The sequence below is a fragment of the Hyla sarda genome, unplaced genomic scaffold (assembly GCF_029499605.1).
Source record: "Hyla sarda isolate aHylSar1 unplaced genomic scaffold, aHylSar1.hap1 scaffold_423, whole genome shotgun sequence".
In the NCBI taxonomy this organism is placed as follows: Eukaryota; Metazoa; Chordata; class Amphibia; order Anura; family Hylidae; genus Hyla; species Hyla sarda.
Window position 1 is genome coordinate 78,743 of NW_026610438.1, and position 25,836 is coordinate 104,578.

A 25,836-nucleotide genomic window follows, 5' to 3' on the forward strand; every position below is an offset into this window, starting at 1 on the left:
GATGGCCGATCCAACCAGTGGGATATGACTCGGGTCGCTGTCTGGCCAACGCCTAGCGCCTACTGACCGGCTGCAATTACAGCTCATTAACCAATGCCTTTCCAAGCTGTAATACCAGGCGAAGCCAAGTCCTGTAAACAATAAAGGGGGGGGCGCTACATTCACTAATTAACTAATCGGTGGGGTGAAAAGAGTTGGCCCGCCATTAATCTGCCGATCCTGAAGGTAGACCGTCAGTTTTCCAATCGTTAAGTATGGAGGAACCATTGTGTAAGGATAATACCCACCATGGCCCCCACTGACCGATATACCCTCCTTACCATGGTGGTGACCTCCCGTACAGCCGCTCATGTCTCTTCTTGTATCCCAACAGAAATCCATTTCTTGAAGTCCAATTGAAACCTACAGTAACAAATGACCGATCGGCGCCTCTGGTGAACTGACTGTGGCGGTCGTCTCAATCTCTGGTGAATTGACTGTGGCGGTCGTCTCAATCTCTGGTGAACTGACCATGGCGGTCTCCTGGATCTCTGGTGAACTGACCGCCGCGGTCCTCTCGATCTTTGGTGAATTGACTGTGGCGGTCTTCTCGATCTCTGGTAAACTGATCTCCTCGGGGTACAGACCTCCACATGGTGTACACAGGTCAGACTGAGCACAGTGATGGAAGAGACGCGGAGCCTTGTGGTCACACCGCCATCTCTCCGCAGCCGCTCACGCTTATCGCTTTATTTATTGATACCTTATCTAATTATTGATAGTCTCCCCCCTGATCACCCAGAAGATCCATTATGTCACCATTTTGCTTATACTGTAAATTAATTCTATGGGAATCGGTGATTTTGTGATGTCATTAAGCCCCAAAATGGCCGCCTCCGGTCTGTTTATAAATGGCTCCACTTCAGACCCTCTTTAGGATCAGGTGCACATATAGATATATATTTATATTAGTGTAGAATGGGCGCGGCTTTGTATATGGGCACACCTAAGCTCAGTGTTGTGTCTCCCCCCCCCCCCCCCCAGTGTGTGAAGGGGCCGGCCCCCTGCAGGGGGCGATGCTTATACACTTCCATGTATAATTATACAAATAATATATAATGATAAAATTCAGAATAATCCTGTTCCTGTATTTATTGGGGGGTGATGGGATGTTATTAACATTCTCCTTTTTGTTTATCTGCAAAGTGTCAGTGAGGTGGAGCCAAGCTGCTCAAGTGCCACACGCTGGCCCGCCTCCTTTCTTGTCCTCCCACCACCTCCTTGACTAATGTAGAGGGCTATGTAGCTCAGTCAAGGGCTGGGAGGAGATGGAAAATGAGGAGGCGTGTCAAGCTGTGGCACTTAAGCAGCTCAGCACCACCTCCCTGACATTTAGCTGACATGGTTGGATTAGCCCTTCATAGGGGATCTGTGGTCAGGAAAAACATTTTCTTTTATATCCTTTTGATGCCTCTAATGCCCAATAGTGGTTTTTCCTTCCTTGGTTCGCCCCCTTAGTCAACACAATAGTGAAATCCCTAAATCTCAGGACTATGTGCACTTTTCCCTGAATAGTCAGATGGGCGGGAACTTTACTGCAAGTGGGAAGTGCACATTAGGCTCAGATGGTGTGGTTAGAAGGCTGAGAGGGTGTGGTGAGAAAATTGAGTGGGTGTGGTTAGGAGCTTCATTATAACTTCCACTTAGCCTCCTAACCACACCCCTACAGCTTTCTAACAGCAACCTATGAGCCTAACCACACCCTTAGCCTTCTAACCACACCTACCCATCCTAATCACACCCCTCCACCTTCATACCGCACCCTCAGCCTTCATATCACACCCTCAGCCTTCTAACCACACCTACCCATCCTAACCACACCCCTCAACCTTCATACCGCACCCTCAGCCTTCTAACCACACCTACCCATCCTAACCACACCCCTCCGCCTTCATACCGCACCCTCAGCCTTCTAACCACACCCCTCCGCCTTCATACCGCACCCTCAGCCTTCTGACCACACCCCTCCGCCTTCTAACCACACCCCTCCGCCTTCTAACCACACCCCTCCACCTTCATACAGCACCCTCAGCCTTCTAACCACACCTACCCATCCTAACCACACCCCTCCGCCTTCATACCGCACTCTCAGCCTTCTAACCACACTCCTCCGCCTTCATGCCGCACCCTCAGCCTTCTAACCACACTCCTCCGCCTTCATGCCGCACCCTCAGCCTTCTAACCACACTCCTCCGCCTTCATGCCGCACCCTCAGCCTTCTAACCACACTCCTCCGCCTTCATGCCGCACCCTCAGCCTTCTAACCACACTCCTCCGCCTTCATGCCGCACCCTCAGCCTTCTAACCACACTCCTCCGCCTTCATACAGCACCCTCAGCCTTCTAACCACACCCCTCAGCCTTCTAACCACACCCCTCCACCTTCATACAGCACCCTCAGCCTTCTAACCACACCTAACCACACCCCTCCGCCTTCATACCGCACCCTCAGCTTTCTAACCACACCTACCCATCCTAACCACACCCCTCAGCCTTCTAACCACACACCCTGACCATTAGTATTGACGCCTCATTTTGCAACAAGTTTCCACCCATTTGATTCCCGTGAAGAGTCCCCCACATACTAGACCCCCTATATCTCAGGCCCCAGGGGGCGCAGAAAGAAGGTAAAAACACTGTAGGAAACAGGAGGCCAGAGGCTACAAAGTAATATAAAAACCTTCATACTGACCACAGATCTGATTCACAGAACTCCAGAAGATGAATGTTAAAGGGGTTGTATAGAACGGTGTCCGGTATTAAGGCCCAATTCCCTTCAATAGAGCTGAGCTGTAATACCCGACACAACCAGGTGTTGCGCCATTAAATCTGCCATGTTTTCTATTGAAGCCCATGATAACCCCACGTGGCCAGAGACAGGAATAGTCATGGTGGACGTGCGTGACAGTGGCCTCCAAAAGGTGCACCTCCAGCTGTTGCAAAACTACAACTCTCAGCATGGCTGTCTGGTAGTTTTGTAGTTACCTTGTACATAGTAGATCATTCTAGTGTTACCAAAGACTCTGCTCAGGATTCACTGCGGCTGCGCTTTGTGGGCGGAGTTACCAAATACCGCTGTAAATTTGCTGAACGATGGAAATGTATAATTGATTTTATCTTATTGTACAGCAGAAAGAATGATGAGTCTAATAAAGAGTTTTAACCTTGTTTTTCTTGTGTTTGGGACAATCAAGATGGCCGCCCCCGGAGATGTCACCGCTATAACCAATTAGATTATATGCAGCCAATATGGCCGCCATTATAGACGTAGACTCTGCTTCTCCAGAAACACTCATTTAAAAGAACTTCTATTATCGGCCATTTTCTTTATAACACCACCTTAAAGAAGACTCTTTTTTTCATCACAAAATGGCCGCCGCCGCTGTGAATGAACACAGAAACATCCGGTAACATTCTCTTAAGTTTATTGAACAGTTTTCATTGCACTTGTATCCTATACCTCAAATTTAGGACGTGGGGAAAATAAAATAACGGGGAGGGGAAAGGGGTAAATGACTCCATCGCCCTCCTAATGTCACACGGGGGTCTCTTTGGCAGCGATAGCCGGAAATGTACAACAGGTACAACTCCGCAGAGGACCAGAAGAACCAGCATGTCCTGCCTGCTGGGGGTTGTAGTCCCTAAACAGGTGGATGGGCACAAATGGAGGTTGGAATGGCTCCGTGTCAATTCACCGCTCTGGGTGACGACCTCTGAGAGCTGTAATGGAGACCATGGCTTTCCCAGAAACAGCTCATTACTTTTTATGGTTCAGCTTGTTTTGGGGAAAGCTTGGTGGTAACCATCATGGACTCCTCACAAGGGGCCGTCACCCAGAAGCAAAAATCTATATAAACGCCTCGGAGTATTGCCATGGTAACTATAGTAACCGCCACCCAGATATAACCATCAGGGAAAGCTGGTAGAGGCTATTACAGCTCCCACATGGGCTGTCACCCAGCTTTCCTGAGGTCCTGAGCAGCAAACTTGGCCCCAGCTGTGCACAGCAATGAGACCCTTAGCTTGGCCCGTCAGAGAATATGGAAATTTAAGGCCCATGTTCACTACGGAAATTCAGCAGAATCGGCGCTTAATGGCGGCATGGCCATCGAACACCGCCACATTGACTAGAGCGCGGTTCTGGGTGGATTATGGTGAAATAATAAACAGTTAATTCTTCCAGATCACAATGGGCGCAGGATCCTACTAGATCTATGGGGGGATTTCAAATTATAGAATTTGCATAGTGTTCAGGGGCCCCTAGATGTCACCAGGATGTGGCTGAATACAATCTTAGGACCCGTTCACACTGTATTATTAGGCATGGAATTATCTGCACAAATAAGGGCCGATTCTGCCTCATTTCTGCTCCAAGTCCCACCGTATTCTGTAGTGTGAACTAACAGCCATATTGGGGACGTACGTGACCACCATGGAACAGGACCGACTCATTCTGAGCCACAGTTGGAGCCCCCAATCGTTTACTCTGCAGAGCCGCTCCCTGTGGGTGTGAATGAAGACCATGTGATCCGTAGTAGTGACCGGCCCCCGAGGACGATGAGGTCACATAACCTGGCTCTGTCAGTCACATGACCTAAGTCCCACCCACATGGTTGTTCTGCAGGATAAACATTGGGGGCAGCAGTCTGTGGGGCCCGGTGTCTGGTCCATGACCATAACCAGTGGAGGAACCCCGCCGATCACTCAGGATACGGGGAGATTTATGGCGCGGTCTTATATAAGATCCTCCTCTAACCAATCACAGCTCAGCTTTTTATTACTCATATTGCTCTGGGAAATTGAAAGTGATGATTGGTCGCTATGGGCAATACAATAAGGCCGCGCCATAAATCTCCCCATTGTTCAGGTTCCAATCAGACTCATTAGAATCCTGACAATAATCATCAAAATGGCCTTAAAATAAAAAGCCGTCTTGTTGCCCCTAACAACCAGCGACCACGCTGCATTAATGCCGGGCAGATGAGACGCTGGGCCCAGGGTGGTTGCTATGGCCAACAGGGCCTCTACTACTGGGCTGGGGTTGGTTACTATGGTCACCAGGGCCTCCACTCTGGTTGCTATGGCCAACTGTCCCAGCTGTTTCGATACTTTAACTCCCACTGGCAGGGAATGCTGGGAGTTGTAGTCTTTGTGTAGGACAGTGGTTAGAGGTTGTCCGGGCCTGCTGGGAGTTGTAGTTTTGTAACATGACAGGCATCAGTGGGGCACAATCATTACGGGGCTCAGATCGCCATAAAGTCATGCAGTTATTGCGAAGATAAAAGCGAGTGAATGCATGTGACCTGGGGGTGGAGTCACTCTGAGGTGGCCGCCATTTTGTGGGCTGAACTTGCAAGGACATTGGTTGCTATAGTCAACAAAGGCAGTTCTGATAAAATGGGGCCCAATACAGTTTTCGATACACCTGCCCCCAGTTGTTTCAGTCCACAAAATGGCCGCTGCCCGTCTATAAATAAAGGAGCGAGCAGTGACTCCTCAGCTGAGGTTCTCGCCCGCTCGCATCTGACGCATAAAGTGCCGCGTACGCATTGTGTTACGGATAATAAGTGTGTATAGGTGCGCGCAAATAGTGTGGAGGTCATTGTAAAAAATAAATCATTTGTACACTGGCCCTTATACTCTCGCTTATACAGTATATAGATATGTATATACACATGGTGGGGGGGCCGCGTCCCCCCCACAAACAGCAGGACATCAGAATCTGGTACAAAATATAAATATTTTCAGCCACCTATAGATCTTATGGACACATATGGCGCCCCCTCAGGCTAGAGCCGGGACACGCAGGCATCTTATAGATTCTATGGACAGACACGTCTGCTGCCAGAACATAGAGCCAGGTAATAGGTCCTATGTAGAGACACATCTGGTGCCGAAACACGCTGCCAGGTAATAGATCCTATGGACAGACACGTCTGCTGCCAGAACATGGAGCCAGGTAATAGGTCCTATGTAGAGACACATCTGGTGCCGAAACACGCTGCCAGGTAATAGATCCTATGGACAGACACGTCTGCTGCCAGAACATGGAGCCAGGTAATAGGTCCTATGTAGAGACACATCTGGTGCCGAAACACGCTGCCAGGTAATAGATCCTATGGACAGACACGTCTGCTGCTTGAACACGCAGCCATGTTATAGGTTTTATGGATAGACACGTCTGCTGCCGGAACACGCAGCCAGGTAATAGATCCTATGGACAGGCACATCTGTTGCCGGAACACGCAGCCATGTTATAGGTCTTATGGATAAACAAATCTGGTGCGCCTTCAGGCCAGACCTCTCCGAGAATGGTGGCCACTCCATCCAACCGTCTATTATCATTTCATCTGTATCTAATAATAAATTCATCCATTACACAGTGACAGAAAAATCTGATGCGATTTCGCTGTCTTGTTGAGGGCGGAGGAGGGGCGTCCAGGCCTGGCATAGTCTCTGAGTCCATGGTGGCCCCATCCATCTAAAATTACATAAAAAATATATTCCTATCCCGATCATGGCGGAGGCAGCCATATTGTGCATTTAATCAGCTGCCATACAAGGGATGGGCCAAATAGTAGTCACACCCACAAGATGGCTGCCTGGCCTGTGCTGGGAGGTATCTTAGATACCTCCATGAAATGAATAAAAAAGAGACAGGTAGATGGCGCTATGTACATGCGCAGTCATTAAAATCATGGCGGCATACCTACATTCATGAGAAGATGGCCGCCTGTGCGGCGCAGACACTGGTACAAGTCCGAACCTTGAGTGCAAACCACAAATATGTCCCCCGTGTACACCGACCGCAACAGGGGAAAAGGTTCCTTCACAGCAGCAACCAATAAGACAGTAAGGCCGCCCTCCGGCTCCGCGGTGTCCAGTACTGAGCGGTGGAGAAATCACTTCTGCTCCATCACAGCTGATCCCCGGACTTCACTTTATCTACAGAGGAAAGGGAAAAGGCAGAGATTAGTGACTGAATATAATACTGCCACATACTGTACCCTCTAAATATAATACTATCAAACACTGTACCCTCTAAATATAATACTGCCGCACACTGTACCCTCTGAATATAATACTGCCAAACACTGTACACTCTGAATATAATACTGCCACACACTGTACCCTCTGAATATAATACTGCCACACACTGTACCCTCTGAATATAATACTGCCACACACTGTACCCTCTGAATATAATACTGCCACACACTATACCCTCTGAATATAATACTGCCAAACACTGTACCCTCTGAATATAATACTGCCACACACTGAACACCCTGAATATAATACTTCCACATACTGTACCCCTGAATATAATACTGCCACACACTACCCCTGAATAAATAATACTGCCACACACTGAGCCCTCTGAATATAATATTGCCGCACACTGTGCCCTCTGAATAAAATACTGCCACACAATGTACCCTATGAATATAATACTGCCACACACTGCACCCTCTGAATATAATACTGCCACACACTGTACCCTCTGAATATAATACTGCCACACACTGCCCCCTCTGAATATAATACTGCCACACACTGCACCCTCTGAATATAATACTGCCAAACACTGCCCCCTCTGAATATAATACTGCCACACACTGCACCCTCTGAATATAATACTGCCAAACACTGCACCCTCTGAATATAATACTGCCACACACTGTACCACCTGAATATAATACTGCCACACACTACCCCCTGAATATAATATTGCTGCACACTGTGCCCTCTGAATATAATACTGCCACACACTGAGCCCTCTGAATATAATACTGCCACACACTGTACCCTATGAATATAATACTGCCACACACTGCACCCTCTGAATATAATACTGCCACACACTGTACCTCTGAATATAATATTGCTGCACACTGTGCCCTCTGAATATAATACTGCCACACACTGTGCCCTCTGAATATAATACTGCCACATACTGTACCATTTGAATATAATACTGCCAAACATTGTACTCTCTGAATACAATACTGCCACACAATATACCCTATGAATATAATACTGCCACACACTGCACCCTCTGAATATAATACTGCCACATACTGTACCACCTGAATATAATACTGCCACATACTGTACTTTCTGAATATAATACTGTCGCACACTGTACCCTCTGAATATAATACTGCCACACACTGCACCCTCTGAATAAAATACTGCCACACACTGCACCCTCTGAATAAAATACTGCCAATCACTGCACCCTCTGAATATAATACTGCCCAACACTGTACCTCTCTGAATATAATACTGCCAAATACTGTACCCTCTGAATATAATACTGCCACACACTGTACCCTCTGAATATAATACTGCCACATACTGTACCCTCTGAATATAATACTGCCACAAACTATACCCTCTGAATATAATACTGCCACACACTGTACCCTCTGAATATAATACTGCCACATACTGTACCCTCTGAATATAATACTGCCACACACTGCACCCTCCGAATAAAATACTGCCAAACACTGCACCCTCTGAATATAATATTGCCACACACTGTACCACCTGAATATAATACTGCCACACACTGTACCCCTGAATATAATACTGCCAAATACTGTATCCTCTGAATATAATACTGCCACACACTGTACCCTCTGAATATAATACTGCCACATACTGTACCCTCTGAATATAATACTGCCACACACTGTACCCTCTGAATATAATACTGACACACTGTACCCTCTGAATATAATACTGACACACTGTACCCTCTGAATATAATACTGCCACATACTGTACCCTGTGAATATAATACTACCACACACGGTACCCTCTGAATATAATACTGCCACACACTGTACCCTCTGAATATAATTCTGCCACACACTGTACCCTCTGAATATAATACTGCCACATACTGTACCCTCTGAATATAATACTGCCACAAACTATACCCTCTGATTATAATACTGCCACACACTGTACCCTCTGAATATAATACTGCCACACACTGCACCCTCCGAATAAAATACTGCCAAACACTGCACCCTCTGAATATAATATTGCCACACACTGTACCACCTGAATATAATACTGCCACACACTGTACCCCTGAATATAATACTGCCAAATACTGTACCCTCTGAATATAATACTGCCACACACTGTACCCTCTGAATATAATACTGCCACACACTATACCCTCTGAATATAATACTGCCAAACACTGTACCCTCTGAATATAATACTGCCACACACTGTACCCTCTGAATATAATACCACACACGGTACCCTCTGAATATAATACTGCCACACACTGTACCCTCTGAATATAATTCTGCCACACACACTGTGCCCTCTGAATATAAAACTGTCACACACTGTACCTCTCTGTGGCAGTATTATATTCAGAGGGTACAGTATGTGGCAGTATTATATTCATACTGTACCCTCTGAATATAATACTGCCACACAATGTACCCTCTGAATATAATACTGCCACACACTGTACCCCTGAATATAATACTACCACACACTGTACCCCTGAATATAATACTGCCACTACTGTACCTCTCTGAATATAATACTGCCACATACTGTACACCCTGATTATAATTCTGCCACACACTGTACCCCTGAATATAATACTGCCACACACTGTACCCCATGAATATAATACTGCCACACACTGTACTCTCTGAATAGAATACTGGCACACACTGTACCCCTGAATAGAATACTGCCACACATTGTACCCCTGAATATAATACTGCCACACACTGTACCCCCTGAATATAATACTGCCGCACACTGTACTCTCTGAATATAATACTGCCACACACTGTACCCCCTGAATATAATACTGCCACACATTTTACTCTCTGAATATAATACTGGCACACACTGTACCCCTGAATATAATACTGCCACACATTTTACTCTCTGAATATAATAATGGCACACACTGTACCCCTGAATATAATACTGCCACACACTGTACCCTCTGAATATAATACTGCCACACACTGTACCATCTGAATATAATACTGCCACACACTGTACCATCTGATTATAATACTGCCACACACTGTACCCCTGAATATAATACTGCCACATACTGTACCCCTGAATATAATACTGCCACATACTGTACCCCTGAATATAATACTGCCACACACTGTACCCCTTAAAATAATACTGCCACACACTGTACCCCCTGAACATAATACTGCCATATACTGTAACCCTGAATATAATACTGCCACATACTGTACCCCTAAATATAATACTGCCACACACTGTACCCTGAATATAATACTGCCACAAACTGTGCCCTCTGAATATAATACTGCCACACACTGTACCCCTGAATATAATACTGCCACACACTGTACCCCTGAAAATAATACTGCCACACACTGTACCCCATGAATATAATACTGCCACACATTGTACCCGTGAATATAACACTGCCACACACTGTACCCCCTGAATATAATACTGCCACACACTGTACTCTCTGAATATAATACTGCCACACACTGTACCCCCTGAATATAATACTGCCACACATTTTACTCTCTGAATATAATACTGCCACACACTGTACCCCTGAATATAATACTGCCACACACTGTACCCCCTGAATATAATACTGCCACACACTGTACCCCCTGAATATAATACTGCCACACACTGTACCCCCTGAATATAATACTGCCACACACTGTACCCCTGAATATAATACTGCCACACACTGTACCCCCTGAATATAATACTGCCACACACTGTACCATCTGAATATAATACTGCCACACACTGTACCCCTGAATATAATACTGCCACACACTGTACCCCCTGAACATAATACTGCCATATACTGTAACCCTGAATATAATACTGCCACATACTGTACCCCTGAATATAATACTGCCACACACTGTACCCTGAATATAATACTGCCACAAACTGTGCCCTCTGAATATAATACTGCCACACACTGTACCCCTGAATATAATACTGCCACACACTGTACCCCTGAAAATAATACTGCCACACACTGTACCCCCTGAATATAATACTGCCATATACTGTAACCCTGAATATAATACTGCCACACACTGTACTCCTGAATATAATACTGCCACACACTGTACCCTGAATATAATACTGCCACAAACTGTGCCCTCTGAATATAATACTGCCACACACTCTACCCCTGAAAATAATACTGCCACACACTGTACCCCTGAATATAATACTGCCACACATTGTACCCAATGAATATAATACTGCCACACAATGTACCCCTGAATATAATTCTGCCACACACTGTACCCCCTGAATATAATACTGCCACATAATGTAACCCTGAATATAATACTGCCACACGCTTTACCCCTGAATATAATACTGCCACACACTGTACCCCCTGAATATAATACTGCCACACACTGTACTCTCTGAACATAACACTGCCACACACTGTACTCTCTGAATATAATACTGCCACACACTGTACCCCCTGAATATAATACTGACACACACTGTACCCTCTGAATATAATACTGTCACACATTTTACTCTCTGAATATAATACTGGCACACACTGTACCCCTGAATATAATACTGACACACACTGTACCCTCTGAATATAATACTGCCACACACTGTACCCTCTGAATATAATACTGCCACACAATGTACCATCTGATTATAATACTGCCACACACTGTACCCCTGAATATAATACTGCCACATACTGTACCCCTGAATATAATACTGCCACATACTGTACCCCTGAATATAATACTGCCACATACTGTACCCCTGAATATAATACTGCCACACACTGTACCCCCTGAATATAATACTGCCATATACTGTAACCCACAATATAATACTGCCACACACTGTACCCTGAATATAATACTGCCACAAACTGTGCCCTCTGAATATAATACTGCCACACACTGTACCATCTGAATATAATACTGCCACATACTGTACCCCTGAATATAATACTGCCACATACTGTACCCCTGAATATAATACTGCCACATACTGTACCCCTGAATATAATACTGCCACATACCGTACCCTGAATATAATACTGCCACACACTGTACCCCTGAATATAATACTGCCACACACTGTACCCCCTGAACATAATACTGCCATATACTGTAACCCTGAATATAATACTGCCACATACTGTACCCCTGAATATAATACTGCCACATACTGTACCCTGAATATAATACTGCCACAAACTGTGCCCTCTGAATATAATACTGCCACACACTGTACCCCTGAATATAATACTGCCACACACTGTACCCCTGAAAATAATACTGCCACACACTGTACCCCTGAATATAATACTGCCACACACTGTACCCCCTGAATATAATACTGCCATATACTGTAACCCTGAATATAATACTGCCACATACTGTACTCCTGAAAATAATACTGCCACACACTGTACCCTGAATATAATACTGCCACAAACTGTGCCCTCTGAATATAATACTGCCACACACTCTATCCCTGAAAATAATACTGCCACACACTGTGCCCTCTGAATATAATACTGCCACACACTGTACCCCTGAAAATAATACTGCCACACACTATACCCCTGAATATAATACTGCCACACACTGTACCCCTGAATGTAATACTGCCACACATTGTACCCACTGAATATAATACTGCCACACAATGTACCCCTGAATATAATTCTGCCACACACTGTACCCCCTGAATATAATACTGCCACATAATGTAACCCTGAATATAATACTGCCACACATTTTACTCTCTGAATATAATACTGGCACACACTGTACCCCTGAATATAATACTGCAACACACTGTACCCCTGAATATAATACTGCCACACACTGTACCCCCTGAATATAATACTGTCACACACTGTACCCCCTGAATATAATACTGCCACACATTTTACTCTCTGAATATAATACTGGCACACACTGTACCCTCTGAATATAATACTGCCACACACTGTACCATCTGAATATAATACTGCCACACACTGTACCATCTTATTATAGTACTGCCACACACTGTACCCCTGAATATAATACTGCCACATACTGTACCCCTGAATATAATACTGCCACATACTGTACCCCTGAATATAATACTGCCACATACTGTACCCCTGAATATAATACTGCCAAACACTGTACCCCCTGAATATAATACTGCCATGTACTGTAACCCACAATATAATACTGCCACACACTGTACCCTGAATATAATACTGCCACAAACTGTACCCTGAATATAATACTGCCACACACTGTACCCCTGAATATAATACTGCCACACACTGTACCCACTGAATATATTACTGCCACACACTGTACCCACTGAATATAATACTGCCACACACTGTTCTCTCTGAATATAATACTGGCACACACTGTACCACCTGAACATAATACTGCCATATACTGTAACCCTGAATATAATACTGCCACATACTGTACCCCTGAATATAATACTGCCACAAACTGTGCCCTCTGAATATAATACTGCCACACACTGTACCCCTGAATATAATACTGCCACACACTGTACCACCCCTGAAAATAATACTGCCACACACTGTACCCCCTGAATATAATACTGCCATATACTGTAACCCTGAATATAATACTGCCACATACTGTACTCCTGAATATAATACTGCCACACACTGCACCCTGAATATAATACTGCCACAAACTGTGCCCTCTGAATATAATACTGCCACACACTCTACCCCTGAAAATAATACTGCCACACACTGTGCCCTCTGAATATAATACTACCACACACTGTACCCCCCCGAAAATAATACTGCCACACACTATACCCCTGAATATAATACTGCCACACACTATACCCCTGAATATAATACTGCCAAATACTGTATCCTCTGAATATAATACTGCCACACACTGCACCCTCCGAATAAAATACTGCCAATCACTGCACCCTCTGAATATAATACTGCCCAACACTGTACCTCTCTGAATATAATACTGCCAAATACTGTACCCTCTGAATATAATACTGCCACACACTGTACCCTCTGAATATAATACTGCCACATACTGTACCCTCTGAATATAATACTGCCACAAACTATACCCTCTGAATATAATACTGCCACACACTGTACCCTCTGAATATAATACTGCCACATACTGTACCCTCTGAATATAATACTGCCACACACTGCACCCTCCGAATAAAATACTGCCAAACACTGCACCCTCTGAATATAATATTGCCACACACTGTACCACCTGAATATAATACTGCCACACACTGTACCCCTGAATATAATACTGCCAAATACTGTATCCTCTGAATATAATACTGCCACACACTGTACCCTCTGAATATAATACTGCCACATACTGTACCCTCTGAATATAATACTGCCACACACTGTACCCTCTGAATATAATACTGACACACTGTACCCTCTGAATATAATACTGACACACTGTACCCTCTGAATATAATACTGCCACATACTGTACCCTGTGAATATAATACTACCACACACGGTACCCTCTGAATATAATACTGCCACACACTGTACCCTCTGAATATAATTCTGCCACACACTGTACCCTCTGAATATAATACTGCCACATACTGTACCCTCTGAATATAATACTGCCACAAACTATACCCTCTGATTATAATACTGCCACACACTGTACCCTCTGAATATAATACTGCCACACACTGCACCCTCCGAATAAAATACTGCCAAACACTGCACCCTCTGAATATAATATTGCCACACACTGTACCACCTGAATATAATACTGCCACACACTGTACCCCTGAATATAATACTGCCAAATACTGTACCCTCTGAATATAATACTGCCACACACTGTACCCTCTGAATATAATACTGCCACACACTATACCCTCTGAATATAATACTGCCAAACACTGTACCCTCTGAATATAATACTGCCACACACTGTACCCTCTGAATATAATACCACACACGGTACCCTCTGAATATAATACTGCCACACACTGTACCCTCTGAATATAATTCTGCCACACACACTGTGCCCTCTGAATATAAAACTGTCACACACTGTACCTCTCTGTGGCAGTATTATATTCAGAGGGTACAGTATGTGGCAGTATTATATTCATACTGTACCCTCTGAATATAATACTGCCACACAATGTACCCTCTGAATATAATACTGCCACACACTGTACCCCTGAATATAATACTACCACACACTGTACCCCTGAATATAATACTGCCACTACTGTACCTCTCTGAATATAATACTGCCACATACTGTACACCCTGATTATAATTCTGCCACACACTGTACCCCTGAATATAATACTGCCACACACTGTACCCCATGAATATAATACTGCCACACACTGTACTCTCTGAATAGAATACTGGCACACACTGTACCCCTGAATAGAATACTGCCACACATTGTACCCCTGAATATAATACTGCCACACACTGTACCCCCTGAATATAATACTGCCGCACACTGTACTCTCTGAATATAATACTGCCACACACTGTACCCCCTGAATATAATACTGCCACACATTTTACTCTCTGAATATAATACTGGCACACACTGTACCCCTGAATATAATACTGCCACACATTTTACTCTCTGAATATAATAATGGCACACACTGTACCCCTGAATATAATACTGCCACACACTGTACCCTCTGAATATAATACTGCCACACACTGTACCATCTGAATATAATACTGCCACACACTGTACCATCTGATTATAATACTGCCACACACTGTACCCCTGAATATAATACTGCCACATACTGTACCCCTGAATATAATACTGCCACATACTGTACCCCTGAATATAATACTGCCACACACTGTACCCCTTAAAATAATACTGCCACACACTGTACCCCCTGAACATAATACTGCCATATACTGTAACCCTGAATATAATACTGCCACATACTGTACCCCTAAATATAATACTGCCACACACTGTACCCTGAATATAATACTGCCACAAACTGTGCCCTCTGAATATAATACTGCCACACACTGTACCCCTGAATATAATACTGCCACACACTGTACCCCTGAAAATAATACTGCCACACACTGTACCCCATGAATATAATACTGCCACACATTGTACCCGTGAATATAACACTGCCACACACTGTACCCCCTGAATATAATACTGCCACACACTGTACTCTCTGAATATAATACTGCCACACACTGTACCCCCTGAATATAATACTGCCACACATTTTACTCTCTGAATATAATACTGCCACACACTGTACCCCTGAATATAATACTGCCACACACTGTACCCCCTGAATATAATACTGCCACACACTGTACCCCCTGAATATAATACTGCCACACACTGTACCCCCTGAATATAATACTGCCACACACTGTACCCCTGAATATAATACTGCCACACACTGTACCCCCTGAATATAATACTGCCACACACTGTACCATCTGAATATAATACTGCCACACACTGTACCCCTGAATATAATACTGCCACACACTGTACCCCCTGAACATAATACTGCCATATACTGTAACCCTGAATATAATACTGCCACATACTGTACCCCTGAATATAATACTGCCACACACTGTACCCTGAATATAATACTGCCACAAACTGTGCCCTCTGAATATAATACTGCCACACACTGTACCCCTGAATATAATACTGCCACACACTGTACCCCTGAAAATAATACTGCCACACACTGTACCCCCTGAATATAATACTGCCATATACTGTAACCCTGAATATAATACTGCCACACACTGTACTCCTGAATATAATACTGCCACACACTGTACCCTGAATATAATACTGCCACAAACTGTGCCCTCTGAATATAATACTGCCACACACTCTACCCCTGAAAATAATACTGCCACACACTGTACCCCTGAATATAATACTGCCACACATTGTACCCAATGAATATAATACTGCCACACAATGTACCCCTGAATATAATTCTGCCACACACTGTACCCCCTGAATATAATACTGCCACATAATGTAACCCTGAATATAATACTGCCACACGCTTTACCCCTGAATATAATACTGCCACACACTGTACCCCCTGAATATAATACTGCCACACACTGTACTCTCTGAACATAACACTGCCACACACTGTACTCTCTGAATATAATACTGCCACACACTGTACCCCCTGAATATAATACTGACACACACTGTACCCTCTGAATATAATACTGTCACACATTTTACTCTCTGAATATAATACTGGCACACACTGTACCCCTGAATATAATACTGACACACACTGTACCCTCTGAATATAATACTGCCACACACTGTACCCTCTGAATATAATACTGCCACACAATGTACCATCTGATTATAATACTGCCACACACTGTACCCCTGAATATAATACTGCCACATACTGTACCCCTGAATATAATACTGCCACATACTGTACCCCTGAATATAATACTGCCACATACTGTACCCCTGAATATAATACTGCCACACACTGTACCCCCTGAATATAATACTGCCATATACTGTAACCCACAATATAATACTGCCACACACTGTACCCTGAATATAATACTGCCACAAACTGTGCCCTCTGAATATAATACTGCCACACACTGTACCATCTGAATATAATACTGCCACATACTGTACCCCTGAATATAATACTGCCACATACTGTACCCCTGAATATAATACTGCCACATACTGTACCCCTGAATATAATACTGCCACATACCGTACCCTGAATATAATACTGCCACACACTGTACCCCTGAATATAATACTGCCACACACTGTACCCCCTGAACATAATACTGCCATATACTGTAACCCTGAATATAATACTGCCACATACTGTACCCCTGAATATAATACTGCCACATACTGTACCCTGAATATAATACTGCCACAAACTGTGCCCTCTGAATATAATACTGCCACACACTGTACCCCTGAATATAATACTGCCACACACTGTACCCCTGAAAATAATACTGCCACACACTGTACCCCTGAATATAATACTGCCACACACTGTACCCCCTGAATATAATACTGCCATATACTGTAACCCTGAATATAATACTGCCACATACTGTACTCCTGAAAATAATACTGCCACACACTGTACCCTGAATATAATACTGCCACAAACTGTGCCCTCTGAATATAATACTGCCACACACTCTATCCCTGAAAATAATACTGCCACACACTGTGCCCTCTGAATATAATACTGCCACACACTGTACCCCTGAAAATAATACTGCCACACACTATACCCCTGAATATAATACTGCCACACACTGTACCCCTGAATGTAATACTGCCACACATTGTACCCACTGAATATAATACTGCCACACAATGTACCCCTGAATATAATTCTGCCACACACTGTACCCCCTGAATATAATACTGCCACATAATGTAACCCTGAATATAATACTGCCACACATTTTACTCTCTGAATATAATACTGGCACACACTGTACCCCTGAATATAATACTGCAACACACTGTACCCCTGAATATAATACTGCCACACACTGTACCCCCTGAATATAATACTGTCACACACTGTACCCCCTGAATATAATACTGCCACACATTTTACTCTCTGAATATAATACTGGCACACACTGTACCCTCTGAATATAATACTGCCACACACTGTACCATCTGAATATAATACTGCCACACACTGTACCATCTTATTATAGTACTGCCACACACTGTACCCCTGAATATAATACTGCCACATACTGTACCCCTGAATATAATACTGCCACATACTGTACCCCTGAATATAATACTGCCACATACTGTACCCCTGAATATAATACTGCCAAACACTGTACCCCCTGAATATAATACTGCCATGTACTGTAACCCACAATATAATACTGCCACACACTGTACCCTGAATATAATACTGCCACAAACTGTACCCTGAATATAATACTGCCACACACTGTACCCCTGAATATAATACTGCCACACACTGTACCCACTGAATATATTACTGCCACACACTGTACCCACTGAATATAATACTGCCACACACTGTTCTCTCTGAATATAATACTGGCACACACTGTACCACCTGAACATAATACTGCCATATACTGTAACCCTGAATATAATACTGCCACATACTGTACCCCTGAATATAATACTGCCACAAACTGTGCCCTCTGAATATAATACTGCCACACACTGTACCCCTGAATATAATACTGCCACACACTGTACCACCCCTGAAAATAATACTGCCACACACTGTACCCCCTGAATATAATACTGCCATATACTGTAACCCTGAATATAATACTGCCACATACTGTACTCCTGAATATAATACTGCCACACACTGCACCCTGAATATAATACTGCCACAAACTGTGCCCTCTGAATATAATACTGCCACACACTCTACCCCTGAAAATAATACTGCCACACACTGTGCCCTCTGAATATAATACTACCACACACTGTACCCCCCCGAAAATAATACTGCCACACACTATACCCCTGAATATAATACTGCCACACACTGTACCCCTGAATATAATACTGCCACACATTGTACGCACTGAATATAATACTGCCACACAATGTACCCCTGAATAAAATTCTGCCACACACTGTACCCCCTGAATATAATACTGCCACATAATGTAACCCTGAATATAATACTGCCACACACTGTACCCCTGAATATAATACTGCCACACACTGTACCCCCTGAATATAATACTGCCACACACTGTACTCTCTGAACATAACACTGCCACACACTGTACCCCCTGAATATAATACTGCCACACATTTTACTCTCTGAATATATTACTGGCACACACTGTACCCCTGAATATAATACTGCCACACACTGTACCCCCTGAATATAATACTGCAACACACTGTACCCCTGAATATAATACTGCCACACACTGTACCCCCTGAATATAATACTGCCACACATTTTACTCTCTGAATATAATACTGGCGCACACTGTACCCCTGAATATAATACTGCCACACACTGTACCCTCTGAATATAATACTGCCACACACTGTACCATCTGAATATAATACTGCCACACACTGTACCCCTGAATATAATACTGCCACACACTGTACCCCCTGAACATAATACTGCCATATACTGCACCCCTGAATATAATACTGCCACATACTGTACCCTGAATATAATACTGCCACATACTGTACCCCTGAATATAATACTGCCACACACTGTACCCTGAATATAATACTGCCACAAACTGTGCCCTCTGAATATAATACTGCCACACACTGTACCCCTGAATATAATACTGCCACACACTGTGCCCCTGAAAATAATACTGCCACACACTGTACCCCCTGAATATAATACTGCCATATACTGTAACCCTGAATATAATACTGCCACACACTGTACTCCTGAATATAATACTGCCACACACTGTACCCTGAATATAATACTGCCACAAACTGTGCCCTCTGAATATAATACTGCCACACACTCTACCCCTGAAAATAATACTGCCACACACTGTACCCCTGAATATAATACTGCCACACATTGTACCCAATGAATATAATACTGCCACACAATGTACCCCTGAATATAATTCTGCCACACACTGTACCCCCTGAATATAATACTGCCACATAATGTAACCCTGAATATAATACTGCCACACACTGTACCCCTGAATATAATACTGCCACACACTGTACCCCCTGAATATAATACTGCCACACACTGTACTCTCTGAACATAACACTGCCACACACTGTACTCTCTGAATATAATACTGCCACACACTGTACCCCCTGAATATAATACTGCCACACATTTTACTCTCTGAATATAATACTGGCACACACTGTACCCCTGAATATAATACTGCAACACACTGTACCCCTGAATATAATACTGCCACACACTGTACCCCCTGAATATAATACTGTCACACATTTTACTCTCTGAATATAATACTGGCACACACTGTACCCCTGAATATAATACTGACACACACTGTACCCTCTGAATATAATACTGCCACACACTGTACCCTCTGAATATAATACTGCCACACAATGTACCATCTGATTATAATACTGCCACACACTGTACCCCTGAATATAATACTGCCACATACTGTACCCCTGAATATAATACTGCCACATACTGTACCCCTGAATATAATACTGCCACATACTGTACCCCTGAATATAATACTGCCACACACTGTACCCCCTGAATATAATACTGCCATATACTGTAACCCACAATATAATACTGCCACACACTGTACCCTGAATATAATACTGCCACAAACTGTGCCCTCTGAATATAATACTGCCACACACTGTACCATCTGAATATAATACTGCCACATACTGTACCCCTGAATATAATACTGCCACATACTGTACTTTCTGAATATAATACTGTCGCACACTGTACCCTCTGAATATAATACTGCCACACACTGCACCCTCTGAATAAAATACTGCCACACACTGCACCCTCTGAATAAAATACTGCCAATCACTGCACCCTCTGAATATAATACTGCCCAACACTGTACCTCTCTGAATATAATACTGCCAAATACTGTACCCTCTGAATATAATACTGCCACACACTGTACCCTCTGAATATAATACTGCCACATACTGTACCCTCTGAATATAATACTGCCACAAACTATACCCTCTGAATATAATACTGCCACACACTGTACCCTCTGAATATAATACTGCCACATACTGTACCCTCTGAATATAATACTGCCACACACTGCACCCTCCGAATAAAATACTGCCAAACACTGCACCCTCTGAATATAATATTGCCACACACTGTACCACCTGAATATAATACTGCCACACACTGTACCCCTGAATATAATACTGCCAAATACTGTATCCTCTGAATATAATACTGCCACACACTGTACCCTCTGAATATAATACTGCCACATACTGTACCCTCTGAATATAATACTGCCACACACTGTACCCTCTGAATATAATACTGACACACTGTACCCTCTGAATATAATACTGACACACTGTACCCTCTGAATATAATACTGCCACATACTGTACCCTGTGAATATAATACTACCACACACGGTACCCTCTGAATATAATACTGCCACACACTGTACCCTCTGAATATAATTCTGCCACACACTGTACCCTCTGAATATAATACTGCCACATACTGTACCCTCTGAATATAATACTGCCACAAACTATACCCTCTGATTATAATACTGCCACACACTGTACCCTCTGAATATAATACTGCCACACACTGCACCCTCCGAATAAAATACTGCCAAACACTGCACCCTCTGAATATAATATTGCCACACACTGTACCACCTGAATATAATACTGCCACACACTGTACCCCTGAATATAATACTGCCAAATACTGTACCCTCTGAATATAATACTGCCACACACTGTACCCTCTGAATATAATACTGCCACACACTATACCCTCTGAATATAATACTGCCAAACACTGTACCCTCTGAATATAATACTGCCACACACTGTACCCTCTGAATATAATACCACACACGGTACCCTCTGAATATAATACTGCCACACACTGTACCCTCTGAATATAATTCTGCCACACACACTGTGCCCTCTGAATATAAAACTGTCACACACTGTACCTCTCTGTGGCAGTATTATATTCAGAGGGTACAGTATGTGGCAGTATTATATTCATACTGTACCCTCTGAATATAATACTGCCACACAATGTACCCTCTGAATATAATACTGCCACACACTGTACCCCTGAATATAATACTACCACACACTGTACCCCTGAATATAATACTGCCACTACTGTACCTCTCTGAATATAATACTGCCACATACTGTACACCCTGATTATAATTCTGCCACACACTGTACCCCTGAATATAATACTGCCACACACTGTACCCCATGAATATAATACTGCCACACACTGTACTCTCTGAATATAATACTGGCACACACTGTACCCCTGAATAGAATACTGCCACACATTGTACCCCTGAATATAATACTGCCACACACTGTACCCCCTGAATATAATACTGCCGCACACTGTACTCTCTGAATATAATACTGCCACACACTGTACCCCCTGAATATAATACTGCCACACATTTTACTCTCTGAATATAATACTGGCACACACTGTACCCCTGAATATAATACTGCCACACATTTTACTCTCTGAATATAATAATGGCACACACTGTACCCCTGAATATAATACTGCCACACACTGTACCCTCTGAATATAATACTGCCACACACTGTACCATCTGAATATAATACTGCCACACACTGTACCATCTGATTATAATACTGCCACACACTGTACCCCTGAATATAATACTGCCACATACTGTACCCCTGAATATAATACTGCCACATACTGTACCCCTGAATATAATACTGCCACACACTGTACCCCTTAAAATAATACTGCCACACACTGTACCCCCTGAACATAATACTGCCATATACTGTAACCCTGAATATAATACTGCCACATACTGTACCCCTAAATATAATACTGCCACACACTGTACCCTGAATATAATACTGCCACAAACTGTGCCCTCTGAATATAATACTGCCACACACTGTACCCCTGAATATAATACTGCCACACACTGTACCCCTGAAAATAATACTGCCACACACTGTACCCCATGAATATAATACTGCCACACATTGTACCCGTGAATATAACACTGCCACACACTGTACCCCCTGAATATAACACTGCCACACACTGTACCCCCTGAATATAATACTGCCACACACTGTACCCCTGAATATAATACTGCCACACACTGTACCCCCTGAACATAATACTGCCATATACTGTAACCCTGAATATAATACTGCCACATACTGTACCCCTGAATATAATACTGCCACACACTGTACCCTGAATATAATACTGCCACAAACTGTGCCCTCTGAATATAATACTGCCACACACTGTACCCCTGAATATAATACTGCCACACACTGTACCCCTGAAAATAATACTGCCACACACTGTACCCCCTGAATATAATACTGCCATATACTGTAACCCTGAATATAATACTGCCACACACTGTACTCCTGAATATAATACTGCCACACACTGTACCCTGAATATAATACTGCCACAAACTGTGCCCTCTGAATATAATACTGCCACACACTCTACCCCTGAAAATAATACTGCCACACACTGTACCCCTGAATATAATACTGCCACACATTGTACCCAATGAATATAATACTGCCACACAATGTACCCCTGAATATAATTCTGCCACACACTGTACCCCCTGAATATAATACTGCCACATAATGTAACCCTGAATATAATACTGCCACACGCTTTACCCCTGAATATAATACTGCCACACACTGTACCCCCTGAATATAATACTGCCACACACTGTACTCTCTGAACATAACACTGCCACACACTGTACTCTCTGAATATAATACTGCCACACACTGTACCCCCTGAATATAATACTGACACACACTGTACCCTCTGAATATAATACTGTCACACATTTTACTCTCTGAATATAATACTGGCACACACTGTACCCCTGAATATAATACTGACACACACTGTACCCTCTGAATATAATACTGCCACACACTGTACCCTCTGAATATAATACTGCCACACAATGTACCATCTGATTATAATACTGCCACACACTGTACCCCTGAATATAATACTGCCACATACTGTACCCCTGAATATAATACTGCCACATACTGTACCCCTGAATATAATACTGCCACATACTGTACCCCTGAATATAATACTGCCACACACTGTACCCCCTGAATATAATACTGCCATATACTGTAACCCACAATATAATACTGCCACACACTGTACCCTGAATATAATACTGCCACAAACTGTGCCCTCTGAATATAATACTGCCACACACTGTACCATCTGAATATAATACTGCCACATACTGTACCCCTGAATATAATACTGCCACATACTGTACCCCTGAATATAATACTGCCACATACTGTACCCCTGAATATAATACTGCCACATACCGTACCCTGAATATAATACTGCCACACACTGTACCCCTGAATATAATACTGCCACACACTGTACCCCCTGAACATAATACTGCCATATACTGTAACCCTGAATATAATACTGCCACATACTGTACCCCTGAATATAATACTGCCACATACTGTACCCTGAATATAATACTGCCACAAACTGTGCCCTCTGAATATAATACTGCCACACACTGTACCCCTGAATATAATACTGCCACACACTGTACCCCTGAAAATAATACTGCCACACACTGTACCCCTGAATATAATACTGCCACACACTGTACCCCCTGAATATAATACTGCCATATACTGTAACCCTGAATATAATACTGCCACATACTGTACTCCTGAAAATAATACTGCCACACACTGTACCCTGAATATAATACTGCCACAAACTGTGCCCTCTGAATATAATACTGCCACACACTCTATCCCTGAAAATAATACTGCCACACACTGTGCCCTCTGAATATAATACTGCCACACACTGTACCCCTGAAAATAAT

General features: G+C 43.1%; 2 protein-coding genes across 6 annotated transcripts in view; one reads left to right on the forward strand and one right to left on the reverse strand.

Annotated features, from left to right (window-relative positions):
• The window catches only part of BAIAP2 (BAR/IMD domain containing adaptor protein 2), a gene marked incomplete at its 5' end in the record, with an annotated part of 75,848 nt that extends 72,642 nt beyond the window's left edge, over positions 1-3,206 (forward strand). For all 4 annotated transcript variants that reach the window (XM_056553876.1, XM_056553873.1, XM_056553882.1 and 1 more), the window contains 1 exon segment: positions 374-3,206. Coding sequence is in view for 2 of the 4 variants with exons in the window: in XM_056553873.1 (XP_056409848.1) it covers positions 374-443 (70 nt within the window).
• Positions 3,207-3,446: 240 nt separating this feature from the next.
• The window catches only part of AATK (apoptosis associated tyrosine kinase), a 169,330-nt gene continuing 146,940 nt past the window's right edge, over positions 3,447-25,836 (reverse strand). For both annotated transcript variants that reach the window (XM_056553872.1, XM_056553871.1), the window contains exon 13: positions 3,447-6,983. In XM_056553872.1, the coding sequence (XP_056409847.1) occupies positions 6,955-6,983 (29 nt within the window). In that variant the 3' untranslated portion in view covers positions 3,447-6,954. The remainder of the gene's footprint in view (positions 6,984-25,836) is intronic.